Source organism: Camelus bactrianus, chromosome 34, assembly GCF_048773025.1.
Source record: "Camelus bactrianus isolate YW-2024 breed Bactrian camel chromosome 34, ASM4877302v1, whole genome shotgun sequence".
Taxonomy (NCBI): domain Eukaryota; kingdom Metazoa; phylum Chordata; class Mammalia; order Artiodactyla; family Camelidae; genus Camelus; species Camelus bactrianus.
Window position 1 is genome coordinate 19,482,938 of NC_133572.1, and position 19,969 is coordinate 19,502,906.

The window sequence follows — 19,969 nt, forward strand, 5'->3', positions numbered from 1 at the left end:
CAAGATCAGTTACTAGAAGCGGCAAAATTAGCAAACACAGCGTGGCCTGACCACGGACCTAAGCTTTTTGACGACCATGTATTTTGCTACTCAAACTAACTGATGGTGAACCGGCAGTACGATCCGTGTCCCTCCCACTGTACCTCGTATTATTATTCACATGGTCGGTACCTGAAGAGAGCTAACTACAGGGTAACACGCCCTGCTGCAGAACAGCTTCAAGGAGAGTATTTGGCCAGCGGCAAACAGATCAAACCTTTTGATGAATGATACATGACAGAGAAAAGTCACTCTCAAAAGGAGCTGCTATATACAAAAGGCTTATTTTAAGATAATAGTATGAACCCAAGAATAAATTCCCATTCAAGAGTTATCAGTGATGAATACTAAAAATTAAGCATTTTACCTCTCAACCGCATGTTTAATCAAATAAGAACACTGAAGGTGCAGGTAACTTTTTTATTGAGGCACAACAAGGCATTGTAACTCGCCTGAACTTGAGGCAGTTAGGTTAGTAAGCTGAACGTTAATACAGTTAAGGGTTAAGTGCAAACAATATACATTCACAGCTTGACTAGCGAGGCTACATCACAACTTATAAAGTGCCAGATTAGTGCTAATTGTCATTCAGCTTGAAATTTTTCACCTTGGGGAGGAAAACAAAGACGTAAGGACCTCCTCCTTCCTCTAGGAATGAAACCATCCTCCTAAGCCAGCCAGTCACAAGGGCGAGGGCCACTCTTCCTTGCTTCCCACTAATTAGAACACCAGACCCTTTTAGTGTCGACTCTGTACTGACTCTCAATCTTGGTAAAGAAGATAGCCTGAAAACGTAGAGTATTTCCAGCTACTTCCGTAAATCGCTCCCCTGTGCAAACGCAACCATATCTGGTCTCCCTGGAAGAGCTGGAGAATGGCGTGATTGCTAGCAGTTTCGTGGTCTGGAGCACCATCGTTGGCATAGGCAGATACCAAGACCTCTTCGTTCTTCATGAGGTTGACGTACAGGGGCACATTCACGGCCAGCTTTAGCATGTGAAAGATGAAAACGTAAGTGCCATTCACCGGGCAATTAAATCTACCGAGCTGAAGGTCAAAAGTTTCTCCCAAGTTGTTCAGAAGAAGATCGAACACGATGGGTTGGTCTAAAGTTCCAGGGGCGAGGTTAGAGGTTCTGGCCGCCGAGAAGGCCACCCGCATCTGCTGAGGCAGCGGATACACGTGCACCGGCAGTATGGTGGCTGCGGGGTTTGTCGCCGGCACGTCCACAGGCGTCATGCTGCGGGAGTCTCCTTGTCCAGAGTCACCACTGTTAAAGGTTTCGTTGTCTCTTTCGGGGCTGCTCACCTGAGAAGAATCACTCCACCCTGCTGTTTTATTAGCAACAGTGAGTTTCTCATAATGAAGCAGTTAGCTTTGAACACAATATTTAACATTAGTCGGCTACTGAAACAAGATAAAAATACATTTCATAGTAAATTTTTTTTTAAAAGCAATAAAGTATAGCTACAGTATACTTTCCTAGGTTTCTCTGGCAACTGGCTTTCATACTATTACTCTAAAGCCAGGAGGGAATGAGATGATTTTGTCCAGTAGCCTCATTTTTTTTTAATATTAAGAAAATGAGGCTCCCAGAAGGTTGGATAACTTAACATGAATTACAGTCAGCAAAGTCTAAAACCCAGGTGTGAACACTCTTTTTTACTGCTTTATCTTTCTCCCGTAATTCTGAATTCTTAATTCCTCGGTGACAAATCTACTCCCAGCATCTAATGCAGAAGGACTCGAGAAAACAGATTATATAAAAGAACGAACTTTTAGAACTACTAGCCACTAGCTGCTCAAACGTTTTGTTACGGCACCAAGCCCCATGCTAAATGCTTGTTCTTTATTTCTAAGTTAATGTGATGTCACAAAATTTTAACGTTTTCGGTATTGTTCAAAAACACTGCTCAGATAGAAGGCAGAAGTAACATGACTACTTTCCTTATAAGGAAAAGATGCTCTTTGCTTGTGACAAAGTTAATCCTCAGTCATTCTTGACTTTCTCAGTTACAGTGAATCTTTTAATAGTACCTTCACATTTTAAGAAGTATTAAAAGTATCCTGTTTTTATTTCAAGGCACTGTGTCTTAACTGTTGTTTATTCCTATCTATCAACGTAGTAACACTGGAGTATCTACAAGTGCCCATCATTGCAGATCCACACCCTGAAGCATCACACAAAACTCTTTCAGGTCAGCACAGGGAGTGCACGTCTAAGGTTAAGTTGTGCTGTGGTGTCAAGCAAATTTAAAACATGCACACACACGCACTTTTGATTAAACTGACCACTGATCTCCACAGCCTTGCTAATATCTCCCTTAGGTGTTCAGTACTACACTTAAGCTGAAAACCTCAAAAGATAAATGCTAAAAACGATGTACTTTGCAGAGAACTTGAAAGAGGCTGAAGAACTCCTCAGTTAATTATCCTTACCTCTTGAATTTGCCCGAGGACCACCAGATGTCCCTCCTCGCTTGTAACACTGCTGGAAATTATCCTAAAATGAATACAGAATATTTACCTGAGCACCAAAAATGCAAGATGATAATTAGTTATTACGGTGGATCACTGGCAGATAACTTTGTGAGATTAAGGTCCTCTTAGCCCTTTATCTGGCCTTCTCCAGCAGCCAGAAGGGGCTCAGATGTCTCTCAACACCAAGATAAACAAATAAAGCAAGGCCCACAATGGCCAATACTTGCTTCATTTGTTAATTAAGCTGACAAATTAGATATGTTAATATTTGCAAAAATAATACAGCACTTAAAGAACACTATGTAAAAGATACAATGCTAGGTAATGAGGGAAATTCAGAAATATGGCCGTGCCCTCTGCCCCTCATCTCAATATAAAAGGAGAAAATAAAGCCAGAACACAGACTATTTCAATCTTGCTCTATTTATAAACCAAACTGTGAAGATAATTACAAATTATGCTAGGGTTCTGTTCTGTTTTGACAGGGAAATTGGTACGAATTATAACATATGAATGTCTTACTGCCTGGAATCTTTAAGAAAAAAATGTTTAAGAGGCAACATTTCAATTTGACTCCCAAGTATGGTGAAAGTCAGCCTCCGCACAACTCATGAAAAGAATAATTCATGGTGTAATTAGATTAATACATGTAATAAAAATTTAAACAAAACAAGAAAGCATACAATAAAAATAATAATAAAAAGTCTCCCACCGCAGGCTCCTAGTCCTCCTCCCAACAGCTCCACTGTCACTAATAGCTTATGTTTTCTCAGAAAGAAATTTAAAGCAGCACACAAAAGTACTAGAATACTGGTAATATGAACGGACAGTTCCACTACTGAAGTCTGTATTGATCAGCGCGCTCCCTCCGCACACCACGCCCGACGATCGGGCGCTAACAGCGCTGCATGCCTGGCACTGCGGAGCTAAGCACGTAGGTACTTCGGTCCATTTAATCCGCAGAGTATCCCACAGAGTAATCCTCAACACCTTAGGGTAAGATGAGTGGTTCACACAGGTAAGTCTTCCTCTAACGGATAAGGAACTCGAGTTTGGAAAGTGTCAGTAACACGCCCAGGGAGGGGCACGCAGCACGGGCAGGGAGTGGTGAGGCCGGGGGTCAGACCCAGGGCACTGAGGGGGCCTGCTGTGTTCTCCAGGCTGTGTTCTGCAATACTGCCCCCGCACGGACAGCTGCCCCACCTCACGGGACGGGAAGCTCTTCGAGTGTAGGTGATTTACACATTACCAACAGAACTCAGTAAAACACCATACACATATTCATATATATTCATATATATATATATATATACTTAAAGACTGGTAAAGCTTCACAACTGAACATGCTGATAGTATATATTGATACCATCACTGACAGGACGTTCCCAAAGTGTAGGTGGGAAGTCTGACATCCTCCTGTCAGTCTTTAACCGCAGATAGTAAAGAAAACCTGCTGAGCTATTCAAGTCAAGAATAAACCCCCAAAACTGAACTTATCAGAAAGGATTTTCCTATATGTGACATCTAGGAAAGTTCAACGGAAGGCACTATAAGCGGAGACCACGGGCTCTGGAGATAAGAAACATGCAATTGACTCTTCGCTCTACCATCTGTCTGCTGAGGGACCTTGGACAAGTTATTTAGCTTGTTTCTGAACCCCTAGGAGTAAACGAGTTAACGCAAACTTAACAAAGTCCTTCAGAGCTCCCAAGTTCCCTGTGACAGGCAGTTGTCATTCATCCTCCTTGGGTTATCAGGCAAGCTTCCAACTCCACTCTTCAGGGTACTTACAAGTGGTTCTAAAACTAAGAGTGTCTTTACAAAGCAAATTACGACTCTGCTGTAATTTAATCATCGGCTTAACATCAACAGCTGTGCCGCTGCTCAATTATCACACTTACTCTTACCCTTTGGGTGTACGGTGTTCCGGGATACTCTCTAGCCTGGAACTGCAGCTGGCTATAGTTTCCGTTGGAAATCGAAGGAGGTCCTCTATAAGTATCAAAACCTAATAAATAAACAACTTACATAAAATTATGGGCAAAATTACTCTAAACGTTTACATAACCTGTTCTACGCCACTTTAAAAGTTAAGCTGATCCTATAATGCCATCATTAGATTCATGCCTTCTCTAAGCGAACGCTATAATATTGTTTCCACAGTAAAATACTCATTTAGAAAGTATCACAGGCTTCAAATAAGCCAACTGTAGAAATTTACTATTGCTGGGGTGCAGGTGCGGCTGGGAAAGGATGGGCAAGGCCTCCGTCCAGAGCACTTCTGCTAATACCAAGCAAGCAGCGACCAGGATGCTTGGAACCACGTCTAACTGGGGACTATCACTATCATAGTCTCCAAGTCCGTGTTTTTATCTGCGGTACACTCTGAGAAACAGAGGTGAAGCGGGCACTGTCTAACTATGACAGGTTTTAAGCCCGTCAAGTCAATTAACAAAAGAAATTATTCAAATAAGAAACCAAAAATTCACCCCGGAACAAAAAATTATAAAATGCTCAACCTTTCACTGCAGTCACACGATCAATCTGCTTTTCACACAAAAAGTTCCTCGGTTACAGACACTGGATGTATTAGAAATACTGTATTTTACAGAAAGAGGAAATTCTCTACTAGACATTACAAACGGCAAATACAGAAAGGAACAAGGTGAAGTAAAAATAGTTTGAGTCACGTAAATAAATAGACAAAATAATTGAGTATAATTAAATGTTATTCAGAGCATACCTTTATAACCACCAGGGGACCGATACGAATTGGTTAGTAATCTCCCACCACGAGAACATCCTCTAACAGATCCCCGGCTACTGACAAATGGTTGAGAGGGTCTGGGTAACACATTCGTCTGTGCTGGGTAAAAGGCAAGGCTACCATTGCTTACTTGAATAGTTCCATCAGGATAACTTGCTGCTTAAGGAAACAGTTTTAGAGTCCAAGAGTTAAATGGTCATAAAAACTGAATATTCTTTATATTTAAAAGTCATCAAAACCTTTAATACAATTTTCTCCCTTTTTAAAAAACAGGTGTTGTATATACGTATGTGTATACAGAGATAGATACATCTCTAGCTACTTAAGTAATAAAATGTTACTCAGCCTTAAAAAGGAAGAAAATTCTGACACATGCTACAACACAACACGGATGAACCTTGCGAACAGTATGCGGAACGGACCAGGTCAGTTACAAAAGGGCAAGCACTGTATGACTCCACTTACTACAAGGTTGTTATCTAGAGCAGTCAAATTCATGGAGCAGAGGGGGTGCCAGGGCTTGGGGGCGGGGGTGGGGAGTCAGCGTTAAACGGGGAACAGGAAACAGGCCCAGAGATGGACGGTGCTGATGGCTGCACAACAGTCTGGGTATACTTAATGCCATAAACCTGCTCACTTAAAAATGGTTAAGATGGTGAATTTTATGTTATGCATATTTCACCAAAATTAAAGAAAAAACAGGCTAAATATTCCAGATCAAGGAGCAAAAGAAAATGAATTTTTATTAATACTGTCACTGAAAAGGCATATGACAAAAATACCCTTTATGTAAATCACCTGCCGCATGTTTCCACAGGACAGGTAAGAACAGAATGGGGCCATCTGTGACTGGGTCCAGGCATTTACACTTACTACCTCTTGTGATTAACCAAGTACCCAGAATGTTCAATTTATTTGCTCAGACTTAGGTTTTAGAAAACTCAACAGGGGCCTGAAATCCCAACACTAAAAATTTCCAGGTGCTTCTTAAATTGGGAGATAATTACAAAGTTGCCTATTGTTCCACGTACGTATTAGACTAGCACGTAAGATCAAAAGGGTCCCCCATCTCTAAGGAAACTGAGCTACATCTTCCCATTAATCAGTGCTTTATCAAATGAGGGAAGAAAAGAGAAGAGGCCAGGCAGCCAGCCGTCGGTGCTAACACAGTGAACAGAATGGTTCCAAACCCTTCATAAAAGCATCTGGACAGTGCCCTGGGTGCCTCTGTCACCGTCAAAGGTAATCAAAGCAACTAGACTTAAAAATAAGAGTCTACTTCGAGGTTAAACCACCATCGAAGGTCTACCTCTACAACAGCTAGAAGTGATAGGTGAACTTAACCCAACAGAGGAAAAGGCGTTAAGTGCTTCTCAACACTTGTAACGTGTGAAGCGGTAACGCTGGCTAGTCAGGAAAGAGCCTTTCAAGCGTCACTACAGACTTGCTTCCCATTCAGTTAGCCGCCATCTAGGTCTTCAAAGCAGCACGTGCAAAGATCTTACCAGTCTCTTGAGAAAGGACAGTTTGCTCTACGTGTATAGCTGGCAGTTGGCACTGGGGTGGTGTCTGTGTACTGGCTGTAGTAAAGCTCTGATTGTAGCCAGATGAATACGGGGGTTCTTTGATTTCTTGTTCTTTCCGTGGAGGCAGAGGAGCGTTAACATTAAATACCTTAAACAACAGGACACACCGAGTCATCCGGGAGGTTTCACAGACAAGGATCAAGAGTGACATTCAGTAGAAATCTGAAACATTCAAAAACTTCTATTTGATCGGCAAAGAGTCAACTGGAACAGCCATTTCTCCAAAGAAGATAAACGGCCAATGAGCACACAAAAAGATGCTTCACATCATGAGGCATTAGAGAAATATAAATCAAAACCACAATGAGATACCACTTCATACCCATTAGGACGGCTGTATTAAAAAAAAAAACAAACAGAAAATCTGAGTGTCGGTGAGGTTGTGGTGAAATTGCAACCCTTGCGCACTGCTGATGGGAATGTAAAATGGTGCAGCCATTGAAGAAAATAGTATGGTCGTTCTTCAAAAAGTTAAATAATAGAATGACCATCAGCAACCCCACTTCTAGGCATACACCCAAAGGAACTGAGAGCAGAGACCACTGAGTACACAGACACTCACAGAGATATCTGTACACCAGTGTTCACAGCATTATTCATAACGGCCAAAAGGTGGAAACAGCCCAAGCGTCCATCAGCAGGTGAACGGATCAACAGAATGTGGTACATACATACAATGGAATGTAACGCGTACAAAAGGTAAACCCTCCAGCTCTTACATTACCATTATATCATTCCTGAGAATGAGAGCGATACAGAGGAAGGGGGTACTTTTTCAGAAAAGATGAATGAAAAACTCTGCCATTTCTGAATTTCAACCACGTGGCAGGCAATGATCTGTCCAGACTGGTCATCAGCTATAAAACAGCACTTCCATTACTCTCTAGACCGCTTACCTTGCTCCATTTTTCCACACAACACGCAGCACCTGATTTAATATATACAGGAATAATCTTCTCTCTAGCCGTCCCACCCCCATAACAAAATGTCAGCTTCTTAAGCACAAAGACTTGTTTATTCTCCGTTGCTACAACCCCTGAGAACAGTGCCTGGCTTCATAAATCCCTGTTTCTTGAATAAATGAGTGAGCAAACAAATGAGAACCAATCTGCACTTGACGGGATTCAAACAGGCAGAGAAGACAGACTGGCGTGAGCAAAACACGTACTGCGACAAGAATGCCCAACGCAGACCCAGAGGACCAGTCTGGCAAGTCATACCAGACTTCAGAAAGCTACCGAGTGTCAGGCAAAGGGCTTTCTATTTCCTTCTGTAATAGGACACTGTTTGCTTTTAATTAGGAATAAGAAAAAGTTAGTAAAACCAATGCGGCAACACTGGGTAGGAAGGATTGACGGGGAGAGACAGGGAACAAGGACACTACGCTGTTCCAGGTGGCCAGGCAGGAAGTGACAAGATTAGCGAATTCAGGGGTCTATATCCACCAGCCCATCTCCCTGCACCATGCCTGCTCTCCACGGCCTCTCCACTGGCCCCTCCCCACCCCCATCGCCCCAAAGTCCCTGCAGTGGGACGTTAGGCACCAACAGGAAAAGTGCTTACTGGCTAAAACTTTTTTGCTTTTTTCTAAAGAACTGTTTTTTTACAGTATTCTGGGTTTAGAGAATAAATGTCACAACTAGGTTTGTATGTTATGTTTTTAAAAAGTTTTAAAATACAATTTGTAGAGGAATATGTGATTCAAAATACCACACACATCTGAACAATTCTCTAAAAGCCAGCATGAGACCATGAAGAAACCAAATGAAAGCTTCAACAGTGACAGAACACCCAGGTGTGTGTCCTGCACTTCACATTATTGCTGCCACGGACCATCGCTACTACTGTGAGATTAGTAGTGGTTAGTATTATTAAGCGATTTATAAAAAATTATGTTTTTCACCCACATTTTCCTTTCTTTAACATGGATTCTCAGCTTTGTTTACTACTAATTTTCAGAGGAGAAAAAGCTCTGATAAAATACCCATTCAAAAGTCTTGAGGCTTTGGATTTAGTATTTTTCCATCACCAACAGTATTTCCACTGGACAAATGCAAATTCTACCAGCCCAAATAAGAGTAACAGGAAAGGCGAATTTTTTCACATAGTACCCAGTATTAGATGTAAGAGAAACAATGGCTTTTTAACAGGAATAATGAACGGTGATCGTCGACATTCCATACTCACTGTCTGCATGGCTTGAAAGGGCGCTGTGTTAATGGTTACTGAACTACTACTTGCTGGAGGTGACTGGAAGCCCTGTTCAGAGCCCTTTGACATGGGAGGATTTGGAGAAGCTAGAGAAGGCGGCTGCTTGCTTGGGGGAACCGCTGCCTGGGGAGGAGAAATGCAGTATCAGCCAATCAGCTGCCACGAAACAAGCAGTTCCCTTACACTAAACCCCCGACCGGCGCCAGTCAGCAAGTTCCATAGGATGACATTTGGACACAGGAATGCAAAAGAACAGCTTTTGCTTACAATTTCAAATCTCAGCTGCTGAGGGTGCACACCAGCATGCGCTTTGCACAGCCTGCTGACTAAGTGAGCCTCGCCATTAATCAGTCTCACGGACGAGGAGCTGAGCTTTTTCAGCATCTAGCCCTTTTCAAACCCTGTGGTGGCATTTGCCGGTTCCGGATCTAATATCCTTCCAAATTTATACAGAAGAATTAGGTTTAAGGAAAACCTTGGGTTAGTTACTTAGTCAGTGTTAATTTTTCTCTATTTTAAAGTCTTGCTAATGGATTCCTAAGCCAGTTACCTAAAAAAAAAAAGAAAACCAAACCTGAGCTAATTGAAATAATGCTTATCTAAGATAATAAGCAAGTCCTTAATATGACAGATTATAAAGCCAGATCCTTAAAAAGATATGGAAAAAAAAAAAAAAAAAAACAACAATCCAAATGAGATTACAAAGCAGACAGCTGTGGTTTACTTGGTAGCAAACACCTCCTCTCAGAAAATATGGAGCCAAGTAATTTCCATTTGGACCAAGTCAACATCAGAAAAGCGAAATGCTTATCTTTATTTTCTTATACTGTACAATGGATACATATTCTTGTATCATAGTTATCCCAAAAAATAGTAATAAAAAATAAGAGTTGCTAAATTAATCCAAAAAAAGCACCCCATCATGCTATATCTATCTCAAGGATTTGCTCAAACTCAGCAATAACTACCACTTTAGAACCAGAAATAGAAACATAATACTGTCAAAATTCTTTTGGCAGAATTAGCCAAAAGAGAACATAACTCATTCCAACTGAGTCAGTGCTAATATAAACACTATCAAGTTATCGAATCTTCAGTTATAAGATGAAAAGACTTTTCTCCTAAGGAGTCCTTTGGTATAAATATAGTGAGATACTTAATCCTACCTAGAAGTTTTCATCTTTTTTGCCATTAGCAATTTAGACATATTGAGTGTATCTGAAAAAGCCATTCACTACTGAGTCTTATTTACATGGCAAAGTCACAATGGAGTTACCTGTGTAAGTTCCAGGACTACAAGAGCTATAGAAAGCAACACATTAGTCAAGTATCAGCATTAAATCAGTAAACCGATCATGCCTGTAATTCACAAGAAACGCCGAAGCTGCCATTCATCAAGCAGAAAAGAAATTAGGACAATTGGTCTCTTATTACCTCAGGAGCCTCTGAGGTCATAAACTCTGTTTCAGATCCCGAAGAAGCCTGATCGGTAGTAACCAAGCAAGCATTTGAGCTACAAGTAACTGGAGAAGAAGCAGCCTAGACACAGGAAGATATAAAACATTGTAAAAGGCACATCTGGTTCACTTTGTATCTCTTGGGCCCTGGGCTTCCTAGTATGTTACTCCTGACCACTAGTATCAAACGCTATGCTAAACACTTCACACATATTCATATGTTTAATCCTAACAATGACCCTGTGCAGTAGGTACAACTATTCCCATTTCATTGATAACCAGGCAGAGGCAAAGAAAATTAAGTAATTTACCCACAATGACACTAAAATTTAGTGGTAGAGCTGAGATTCAAACCCAAGCAGTCAGCGACTTCGCCTTTCCAGGTCTGATCTCCAGAGCTACACATCTAATCTCATTCTCACTTACCAAGATGCTTGGCCCTGGAAACCTGGGGCTAGACTTTCCATCAGGCTCTCGTCAGCAGTTCAATGGGAGAGGAGCCCAGGGCACATGAACGCTCTAGGCACAGGTCTGCCAGGGACCATGACAGCTATGCTTTTACTCTAAGTGCCCTCAGTGTCTTAAAGATGTAGGCAGAAGCAGAAAAGCTAAGCTCTACATCAATCACAACGGCACCAACATTCTAACAAAAACTTAGAGCTAGGCGGGGAGGATGTAGCTCAGTGGCAGAGCATGTGCTTAGCATGCACGAGGTTCTGGGTTCAATCCCAGTACCGCCATTAAATAAATGAATGAATAACCTAATTACCTCCCCTGCCAAAAAGAGAACCTCTGAAAAAAATTAAAGCTAATAGTATGTATAAAATAAAAACTGGGAGAAAGCACAGTAGGAACTAAAGCTGTAACAACTGTAACCAATAAAAAAAACTCAGAGTAGCCAGGAAGGAACTCTATGGTACAACAGGGATTCAGTAAGAGAGCCATAAAATGCGAGCAGTCGCAAGGTCTGAAGTGTCAATGAATCCACTCCTTTTATCTAAATGCTGCACTGCGGTTCTCAGAAGCCCAAGTAATAAAATGGATAAACTGGAAACTAATTAATGGTGACCAAACAGCAGAGCAGTTATGTTTCAGGGACCTTCCAGAAGTGTCCATCATGATATGCCACTTCTTGGGAAGGAGATGGGGACAAACTTTTAAAAGGTCTCATGAAAAAAAATTTGAGATCCTTTAGAATATTTTATACACCTAAAAAAAAAAAAAAAAGGTAAAATTTAGATCTGACCAAATTATTAGAACTATTATAAAACTGGAGTGTTTCTAAAAGTAGGCCTTTCCTCTGGCCTTCTCATTACAACGAGACAACTGCCCCACATAAGTGGACCAGCTGCTGTGGGGACGTGACTAACTCTGTCACCACAGAAAGACTCACAGACATGAAGTTAAGGCAACCTAGGCCACTTGACAGTTAAGCCTTAAGAGACTTGAATTTTAGTTAAAAGGTCATCATAAAAAAATAAGCATTCTTTCCATTAATTATGGCAGTTCTTGCTTCCAAATTTTTGCTCTTTAAGTAAATCAGCTAGAGTTTGTTCTAAGTGTTGGTGAGTAAACATGTTGGAGGCCAGGGGTTCTGAAAAATGGATGTGCAGATCCACCCGGGGAGCAGATTAAAAGTGCAGAGGACTAAACAACACCCCTGGAAATTCTGATCCAGCAGGTCTCAGGTGATACCTAACAACAGAGTTGTCCTCAGTATCCGCAGGGGACTGGCCCAGGACCCGGCATGGACACCAAAATGCACAGATGCTCAGGTCCCTCAGTCGGCCCTCCGTACCCACAGCTCCACAACTTCAGATTAAACCGACCTCAGATCGTGTAGTACTGGCTATATTTAGTGGGAAAAAATCCACATGTAAGTGGACCAGAGCAGTTCCAGCCTGTGTTGTTCAAGGGTCAGTTGTAGGTACTTTTATTCAAGTGCCCAAGTGATTCTGATGCAGCCATTCCATAGGCCTGCCCCCGAGAACTACCAAACTAGATTAGTGGTTTATCAAAAAAATTTTAACTTGTCAACTGAAAGCCTCATGTGGAACCTCACAGCTGGAACACACAAAATGGAACTCCTCAGTCAAAGCAGCGAGGAAGGTGAGGGACCCTGTTCAACGAACACGTTTTGAAAACTGAGCCACATGCTTATCAAACTAAATATAAACCACTGTAAACAAATGGTATTTACTCAGAAGTTTTGGAAGGGAAGGCAACAACTGTTGAAACACCTGGTCAAAATATTTAACATCCTGTCAAAGCAGCTGACATCTAGAAAACTGCCATAAGGTTTTCAGGGGAATCCTGAGAAATTTTTTCTTTTAAGGTAATGACCAGAAAACTAGCAAACCCTGAACCTCCTGTTGATGGAGATGCAATGTGGCATTTAGAGATGATCTTTGTATCAATGACCTTTATACCTCTTAAGTGTGTTCTGTGAAAATTAGTTCATCAGAATGTTAGCTAATTGTATGTGTGCATCTAGGACCAGCTAACCATGAGTTAAGCAAAATTAGTTTCTTTCTTTAGACCCTTTACTATGCCAATATACGGAGTGACTTAGCACAATAGCAAGTAAGATTCCCAGACAAAGCCTGAATTCTTCAGATTTGCTCTTTCCTTATCAAAATCCGTTAACTTCTCTAAATTCCCCGTGGTCATTTGGGACTCTTTTGATGACCAGTTGTACTTAATTTTAAACAATCAGATACCCCTAGACCATTTTCAGTAGTTTAGTTAGGTGTGTTAGCACCAGCGAGTCTGATCATTCTTGACAAAGCGTTTCTTCCCTGAATAGCAAAAAGAGTAAACGAAAGATTAGTCTGGGGAAGTTACCTGTAATGGCTCTTGAAGAAAATCACTTTGATTGGATAGATTTTGTTCTGTAGATGCTGCAGAGAGTGAAGTCAACAAGTGAACTACTGAGGGAGAAAAGTTTATGCATATCAACTGGGCAGAAACTAAAGTTTATACTTTATAAAACATAGCACAACCTGGGAAGACTAGGTCTCAAGTCCATCATGAACTTTCCACTAGAACTCTAAGAAGACAGATTACAGAAGGACAGGGTACTAGTTTCATCCGTGACACACAATGACGTTTAAGGTTAAATGGGCGAAAGCAGCATTTCAAGGCTTCCAGAAGTAGAGAACTATGGCTTTAAAAAAATAACTGATGATCGGGTAATCTGGAAGACAAAATCTGAGCTATCATGAGTAATAATTAGCTGATACACTTTAAGTTACAAGTTTCAAAATAAACCTTAGCAGAGGTCATGCATCTCTTCAGTTTTTTTTTTTTTTCCTCTTTGATCATGTATATTAACAGACTTTTCAATTACACAGTTTCAGTTTGGTCTCTTCTTATTAGCATCTATCACTTTTGTTAACTGCTCTCTCTTCCTTCTCCTTACCTCACCCAGGAATTACTGTACCAGTCTTCCAGTTGGTGTATACTGTTCACTACAGCTCAACTATGGCTTTGATTACATCTTTCCTCCCCTGAGATAAAGCAGCATAGAGCAAAAAGCTTAAAGTTTGAAGGATCAGACTAGATTCAAATCTCCATCATTAGTTACTGTGTTAATCAGTGCACTAAATACCACTGAGGTCATTTTACTCATACATAGGATCCAAAAACCTCAGCACTAGATTTACAGAGTCAAAAGGAGTCAGACAAGTTCTAGACAGAATTCACTCCAAGAAGAAGGAAAAAAAAAAAAAAGTAGCTACTGTGCTTTTCCATTCACCAATCTGGAGATTTTCTCTAAAATGCAAACAGGTCAGTTAAGTATGCTAACATCCTAATAATGGTAATTTACCCATACATAATGCTGATAACATATGGACACGTTTAGAATTAAAACACAGACATAATTTAACCCTTAAGATACTTAGAGTAAAATTGCTTGTAAAAGAAATAATTGTTAGACCTACAGCTGTTTGTTCCAAGTCTTAAGAAGGACGACATACCTACTGGGCTACCTGGGGTAGCTGAAGGCGGCTGTGACGATGGAATTGCACTTGAAGGTTTGTCAAAATCCAGAATAGATTCCTAAAGACAAGATTTTAAATAAGGAATAGAAACAAAGATTACTGTGTGCTGGCAAAGCTATTACTATTAAATTATTCATGATGTTGCCCCTTGCTTACCGGCAATAGGAATCTAGCTAACAACTATCTCAAGATGTTAATAACTTAGTCTTTAAGGGAGAAGAAATTAAGAGTTAAAAATAAAATCTAAAGCAACCGTCAAACCTTAAGACTCTGTCAAGTGTTTAAACTGTAATAGTAATTCTCAGGCCAAGTTGGGAAAAGAAAACTCCAGACTGAGGTCTTAAACACAAACATTAATCCTAGTGTAGACTGAACCCTCATTTTTATTATTCCCAAACAAAGAGAGGGTCTAATAATTTTATCTCAACCACTGAGCTCATACTGTTTAACACTTTCACGACAAGAAGCCATTCTCTCCTCCCACCTGCCTACCTTGATCCTCCCAGAAATGTTCCTGACATTTTGAGTACTCAGTCTACACACCTGTGGTGATCACTTTATTTAGGTCTTTTATTTATCTTCAAATAATCTGAAGCAGCAAGCAACTCCCTCATTTTACAAAGTACGTAGAAGGTTGGAGACTAATTGACTTGCCACAGATGATACAACTGGTAAATAGTAGAGGAGGATTTAGACACAGGTCTAAGTCTACAATTCAGGATCTTTTCACTACACAAAAATCTTTAATTTCCCTACGTCATCCCTCAGTAATATGATACTACTCTGAAATTCTGTAAGAGTCTGTGTGACAATTTCGCATTTAACTACTGACTTAACACAAGTTTACAATCTTACACAATTGAAACATAAACTCCTTAAAGGCCATGAATGTCCTATGATTGTCTAGACACAAGGGCACCGACCAGAACACTAACGCCAAGCACAGGGTAGGGTCTGACAATCGGAGTGGAAACTACTGATTATCTACATACAGCAGTAATACCATTTGTGCACTTTCGGCTTCTTACACGTTTAATTCATTTTATTACTCACAACAAATAGGAATAGGAACTATTATCCTCACTGTTCAAAAAAAAAAAAAATAACTGAGGTAGAGAGCTAAGTAACTGGCCTAAATTCTCAGAGCTGGGAAGTGGCAGCGCCAGGATTCACACTCATTCTGGACACCAGATTTTATGCTCTTATCAACGACTTCAGCACAGTGCTTCAGATCAGAAGCTAGCAGCCCCGTGAACATCATTTAAGATCATTTAAGAATGACTCATACTTGCATAAAGTTACAAGTTCCTTGAATCTGGGTCATCAGATCCTGCAGTTTTTCTTTCCTCAGTACTGGATCCTTGGGAAGGGCAGAGGAAGAACCTACAGGCTGATGCATGGGCTTAGGCACCTACAAGATAAACCCATAATGTGCAAGCGTGAAAATTCAAATCCAACAGCCTGATTCAGGAAACTTAGCTCATCACTGCATCGTAATAAATCAAAGCACACAACAATGGTCATTTGTAGATTTATCTCAGGTAAAGAATTTCCAGATAAATGTGTTTTCTAAGTAATTTAAGCAAACTTTAAACACTTTCCCCCCTTTCAGACCAACTCTAACGGGAAATCTTTCTAAAACATCTTTTTTAAAGGGAAGACCCAGAACAGCAGAACTTCCTTGATGGGAAGTTCTCTCATGATGGCATCAGTTACCACATGTCCTCTCTAAGATGCCACTGACTGTAAGACACATCAGTGATTTATTTTCTTCCAGGGAAAAAAATCACTACTGCCAATCAAACATACATCCCATTTTTAAGATGCATCTGCTTTCAGAAACATTAAGATGTAAAAATATACACATATATGTCCTACAATTGAGGAACTATGCCATCATATTTTGTTGTAAAGTATACTTTGGGGGGAGCTACTGAGGTTTATAAGGTGGTGAGTGAGCCCTCTTGCTAAGTTTCTTGAGCCTGCTGCACATCCTCAATTAGACCTAGAGTTCGAAGTTCTTTTTTTTTCCTGAGGGGGGAGGTAATTGGATTTATTTATTTATTTATTCATTTATTTTAATGGAGGTACTGGGGATTGAACCCAGGACCTCCTGCATGCTAAGCACACGCTCCACCACCAGAGCTATACCCTCCCCACCGAGTTTATAGTTATTTCTTACAGATATCAGCAAGCCTGGCCCTACAAGCTCCTCTTCTCCACTTAATTCACTGCAAGTCACACAGCTAACCTGGTCCACAGTGTCATCAAAGGCCCTAAGTGACGATATGAAAGGCTCTTGTAGGGGAAAAGTACAAGCTTCGGTGATTCATTTCACGTTATCTGTCTTTTGGCTTTGAAGTCCATTTTGCCCTTGACTGTACTTAGTCATGTTCTAGACAGCGGAGATTGCAATGCAGATACACAAAGACTGCCTTACACAGAGAAGGGTCCTCTCAGCCACTGAGAGACCCTGCAACTTCAACATACTGATGTCTGTGCCATAAAGCAAATTAAATGAGTTTTGATCTTTGCAAATGAACACCCTTGATTTGAAACACTATTCAACAAATAGCATGGTACCAATATTCTGGTAAAGTAATGGCTTGGCATTGCTCTACCTAGTGGAATTTTAAATTGGGGGTTTTTTAAATAGCTTTATTGAAGGATTCAATTGGGCTTTTGAATATAAGTTTCTGAAAATAGTTGTCATATTACAATTACTGTCATGTGATATCTGGTTGATGAAATGAGGCTATCAGTCTTCTGCAGGGTCAGGAACAAGCTAAAATTATATTATCACTTGAAGAAAAGAGGAAAAAAAGGAGAATAAAAGGAGATTTTTTGTTTATGTGATAACCTTAAATAGCTATCTACTTAAATAATATTTATGTAAATAATGTGTAGAAACAAAGATCATTGTTTGCTGGTATTTTTTAATGTTTAAATAAACATTTAGATGAAGATAGAAATGGAGAACACTGGGAGGCAAGTTCACATTTCTTAGGAAACAAGGTGGTAACAAGTTTGTGCTGAAATAGTGCTAAATAACTTACACTTGAATAAAGGACAACATTAGCATTGTATCCAAGGAGTCTTCATTATAAGCCTTCTTATCTTCCTGACATAGGTTATTTATCATCAACAGAGTGAGGCCTTATATTCAAACTAAATCTCATACTCCAAAATCTAATCACAGAACATTTAATAACTATAGTTTTCTTCCCCAGAAAATTCTTCTTTTGAAATAGAAGCAGAGAACTAATTCAGATCCTTCCCAACTACTGCTTCTTCTGAAACAGGACTTAAAAGATTCCAATAGATAAACAAGATTATACTGTATAGCACAGGGAAATGTATACAAGATCTTATGGTTGCTCCTGGTGAAAAAGGATGCGAAAATGAATATACATACGTTCATTTATGACTGAAAAATTGTGCTCTACACAGGAAATTGACACAACATTGTAAACTGACTATAACTCAAAAAAAAAAATTCCTGTTTTTTCTCCTGACCATTTGTACCTTCTTCTAAGAGGACAGGCTAACTTGAGTGACCACGGATGAGTAAAAGAGAAGGAAGAAAATACAGAAAAATGTAACTTCTGTCAGAAAAAGTCACCCATGTGAAATATAATGGCGTAACAAGTCTCCCATCTTGTCACATGCATTTACATTTCCCACTTGTTCACGTTACGGTCTTGTCTGAACTATCCACTATTTTGATGCCATTATTATGTCATTAAAACTTTGGCAGTGAAATAGTATTTTCTAACTGCGGAAATTTCATCTCAGGTTAGGCTCAAAAGGCAGACTGGGTCTGCTTCCAATTTTCTAGAGAAAACAAATTATGCATTAAAGAGTTAAGTGAAATACTTTATACGTTAATTAACATGGGTTTTATTGATTTTTTTTTTTTTTAAAGAGAACTAAAAAGGTATCATTACCACAACTAATGCACATTCAACAGTAACAGACTGATAGAAATCAACTCACATCTTTGGGTTCTGTATTAAACTTCCCAGGCAGCAGCTGGTCATTTGGTATGAGGCTTGCGGTAGCTACCCCCCAGGACTTTGGAGAAATCTGTGACTGTGGTGGTAAAGGGTGTTTCTGACTCTCAGCATTGTTTTCCCAGGATTTTGGAGTCTCTGGCTGTCTTGCATCCTGGTCTTCACACACGGGAGTGGTCCATGACTTGGTGACATTCTGTTCACTCTGCACAGAAGGCGCCCAAGACTTCGGAGTTTGCTTCTTTGGATCCTGATCTTTCTGCAGCTGAACGGGCCAGGGCTTTGATGTCTCCTGCTTCTTTGATTCCTCCTGACTATATCCAGCCTTGGGTTTAGGCGCTTCTTGCTTCCACTGGCTAGGGGTCGGCTTGGCTTTCGAGACGTCCTGCTTCCTCTGCTCTTCCTGCAGAGCGGACCTGAGTTTTGGGATCTCCTGTTTCCTCTGTTCTAAGGAGCCTGCAGGCTTTGATACCTCAGGGTGCTTAACAGAAGCCTCCCAGGACTTGAAGGATTCCTGCTTCTTCTCCTGACCATCTGGTTCAGTAAGCATATCCCAGCATTTGGGGAGATTTGGTTTTCTAGCATAATCTGCTTCCCAAGGTTGCTCTTCATCTTGTTTGCTTGAATAATCTACTTCTGTCATGTAGCGTCTGTTAAGAAACTAGACCAAAGGGGGGGGGGAGGGGGGATGTGCTCAAGTCACAAAGTTTGTAGAAGACCTTGAGGGGAATCCTGAATTCTGTCAGAATTCCTGCGTCCACTGGCCTGAGCCACCACGCCAACAGGAAACGTCTGCCCTTATCCTACTCAGAAAGAGTGGCCTACTTTTGCATCTATCCCTTTTTCCTCAATTAACAGAAATACAAACTTTGATAATTCAAAAGCAGCGATCTATATCTGACTCCCCAGAGACTGGTGAGAAATGCCCATCATGGCACCGCCTTTGCTTGATTCAGGCTCTTTTACCAAGGTTATTCCTCCTCTGCCAGCCTTAGGACCCCTCTACCCACCGGACTCCCTTAGATGCTAAGGCAGAGGACAGTTTAACTACACAAACTTACACTCTTTAACCTTAGGCCTTAATGTTTCCTGAATTACCAGCCTTTTCTTTATCTCCACTATATACCAACCACACTGATTTAGCTTCTTCCATTCTTTTCAGCCTCCATGAATTCCAACATCACCTCAGAGAGCGCACAAATACCCTCTACTATTACCAAAGTGGGTAAATTCTGGAAAGAGCTGAATCTCACCCATCTTTAAATTGCAACCCACGGGCCAAGGGCGGCAGCAGCAGCTAACGCTTGAATAGCTGTGGCGCGCCAGGCCAAACTGTAAGTAATTTGGAATCTAAGTTAACTCCTTTAATCCTCAAAAGGCATTATTATTATCCCCATTTTATGGATGAGGA

At 40.6% G+C, this 19,969-nt stretch overlaps 1 protein-coding gene across 14 annotated transcripts in view; it reads right to left on the reverse strand.

The window, feature by feature from the left end:
* Positions 1-445: 445 nt before the first annotated feature.
* The window catches only part of CAPRIN2 (caprin family member 2), a 38,574-nt gene continuing 19,050 nt past the window's right edge, over positions 446-19,969 (reverse strand). For 2 of the 14 annotated variants that reach the window (XM_074357627.1, XM_045516073.2), the window contains 11 exons: positions 18,542-19,219; positions 15,834-15,956; positions 14,522-14,603; positions 13,386-13,441; positions 10,519-10,623; positions 9,061-9,207; positions 6,793-6,961; positions 5,264-5,446; positions 4,428-4,528; positions 2,479-2,542; positions 446-1,370 (listed from right to left, as the gene is read on the reverse strand). In XM_074357627.1, the coding sequence (XP_074213728.1) occupies positions 802-1,370; positions 2,479-2,542; positions 4,428-4,528; positions 5,264-5,446; positions 6,793-6,961; positions 9,061-9,207; positions 10,519-10,623; positions 13,386-13,441; positions 14,522-14,603; positions 15,834-15,956; positions 18,542-19,219 (2,277 nt within the window). In that variant the 3' untranslated portion in view covers positions 446-801. Of the gene's footprint in view, positions 1,447-2,478; positions 2,543-4,427; positions 4,529-5,263; positions 5,447-6,792; positions 6,962-9,060; positions 9,208-10,518; positions 10,624-13,385; positions 13,442-14,521; positions 14,604-15,833; positions 15,957-18,541; positions 19,220-19,969 lie in introns of all 14 variants that reach the window. The other 12 variants (XM_074357628.1, XM_074357623.1, XM_074357634.1 and 9 more) reach the window with 12 other exon arrangements.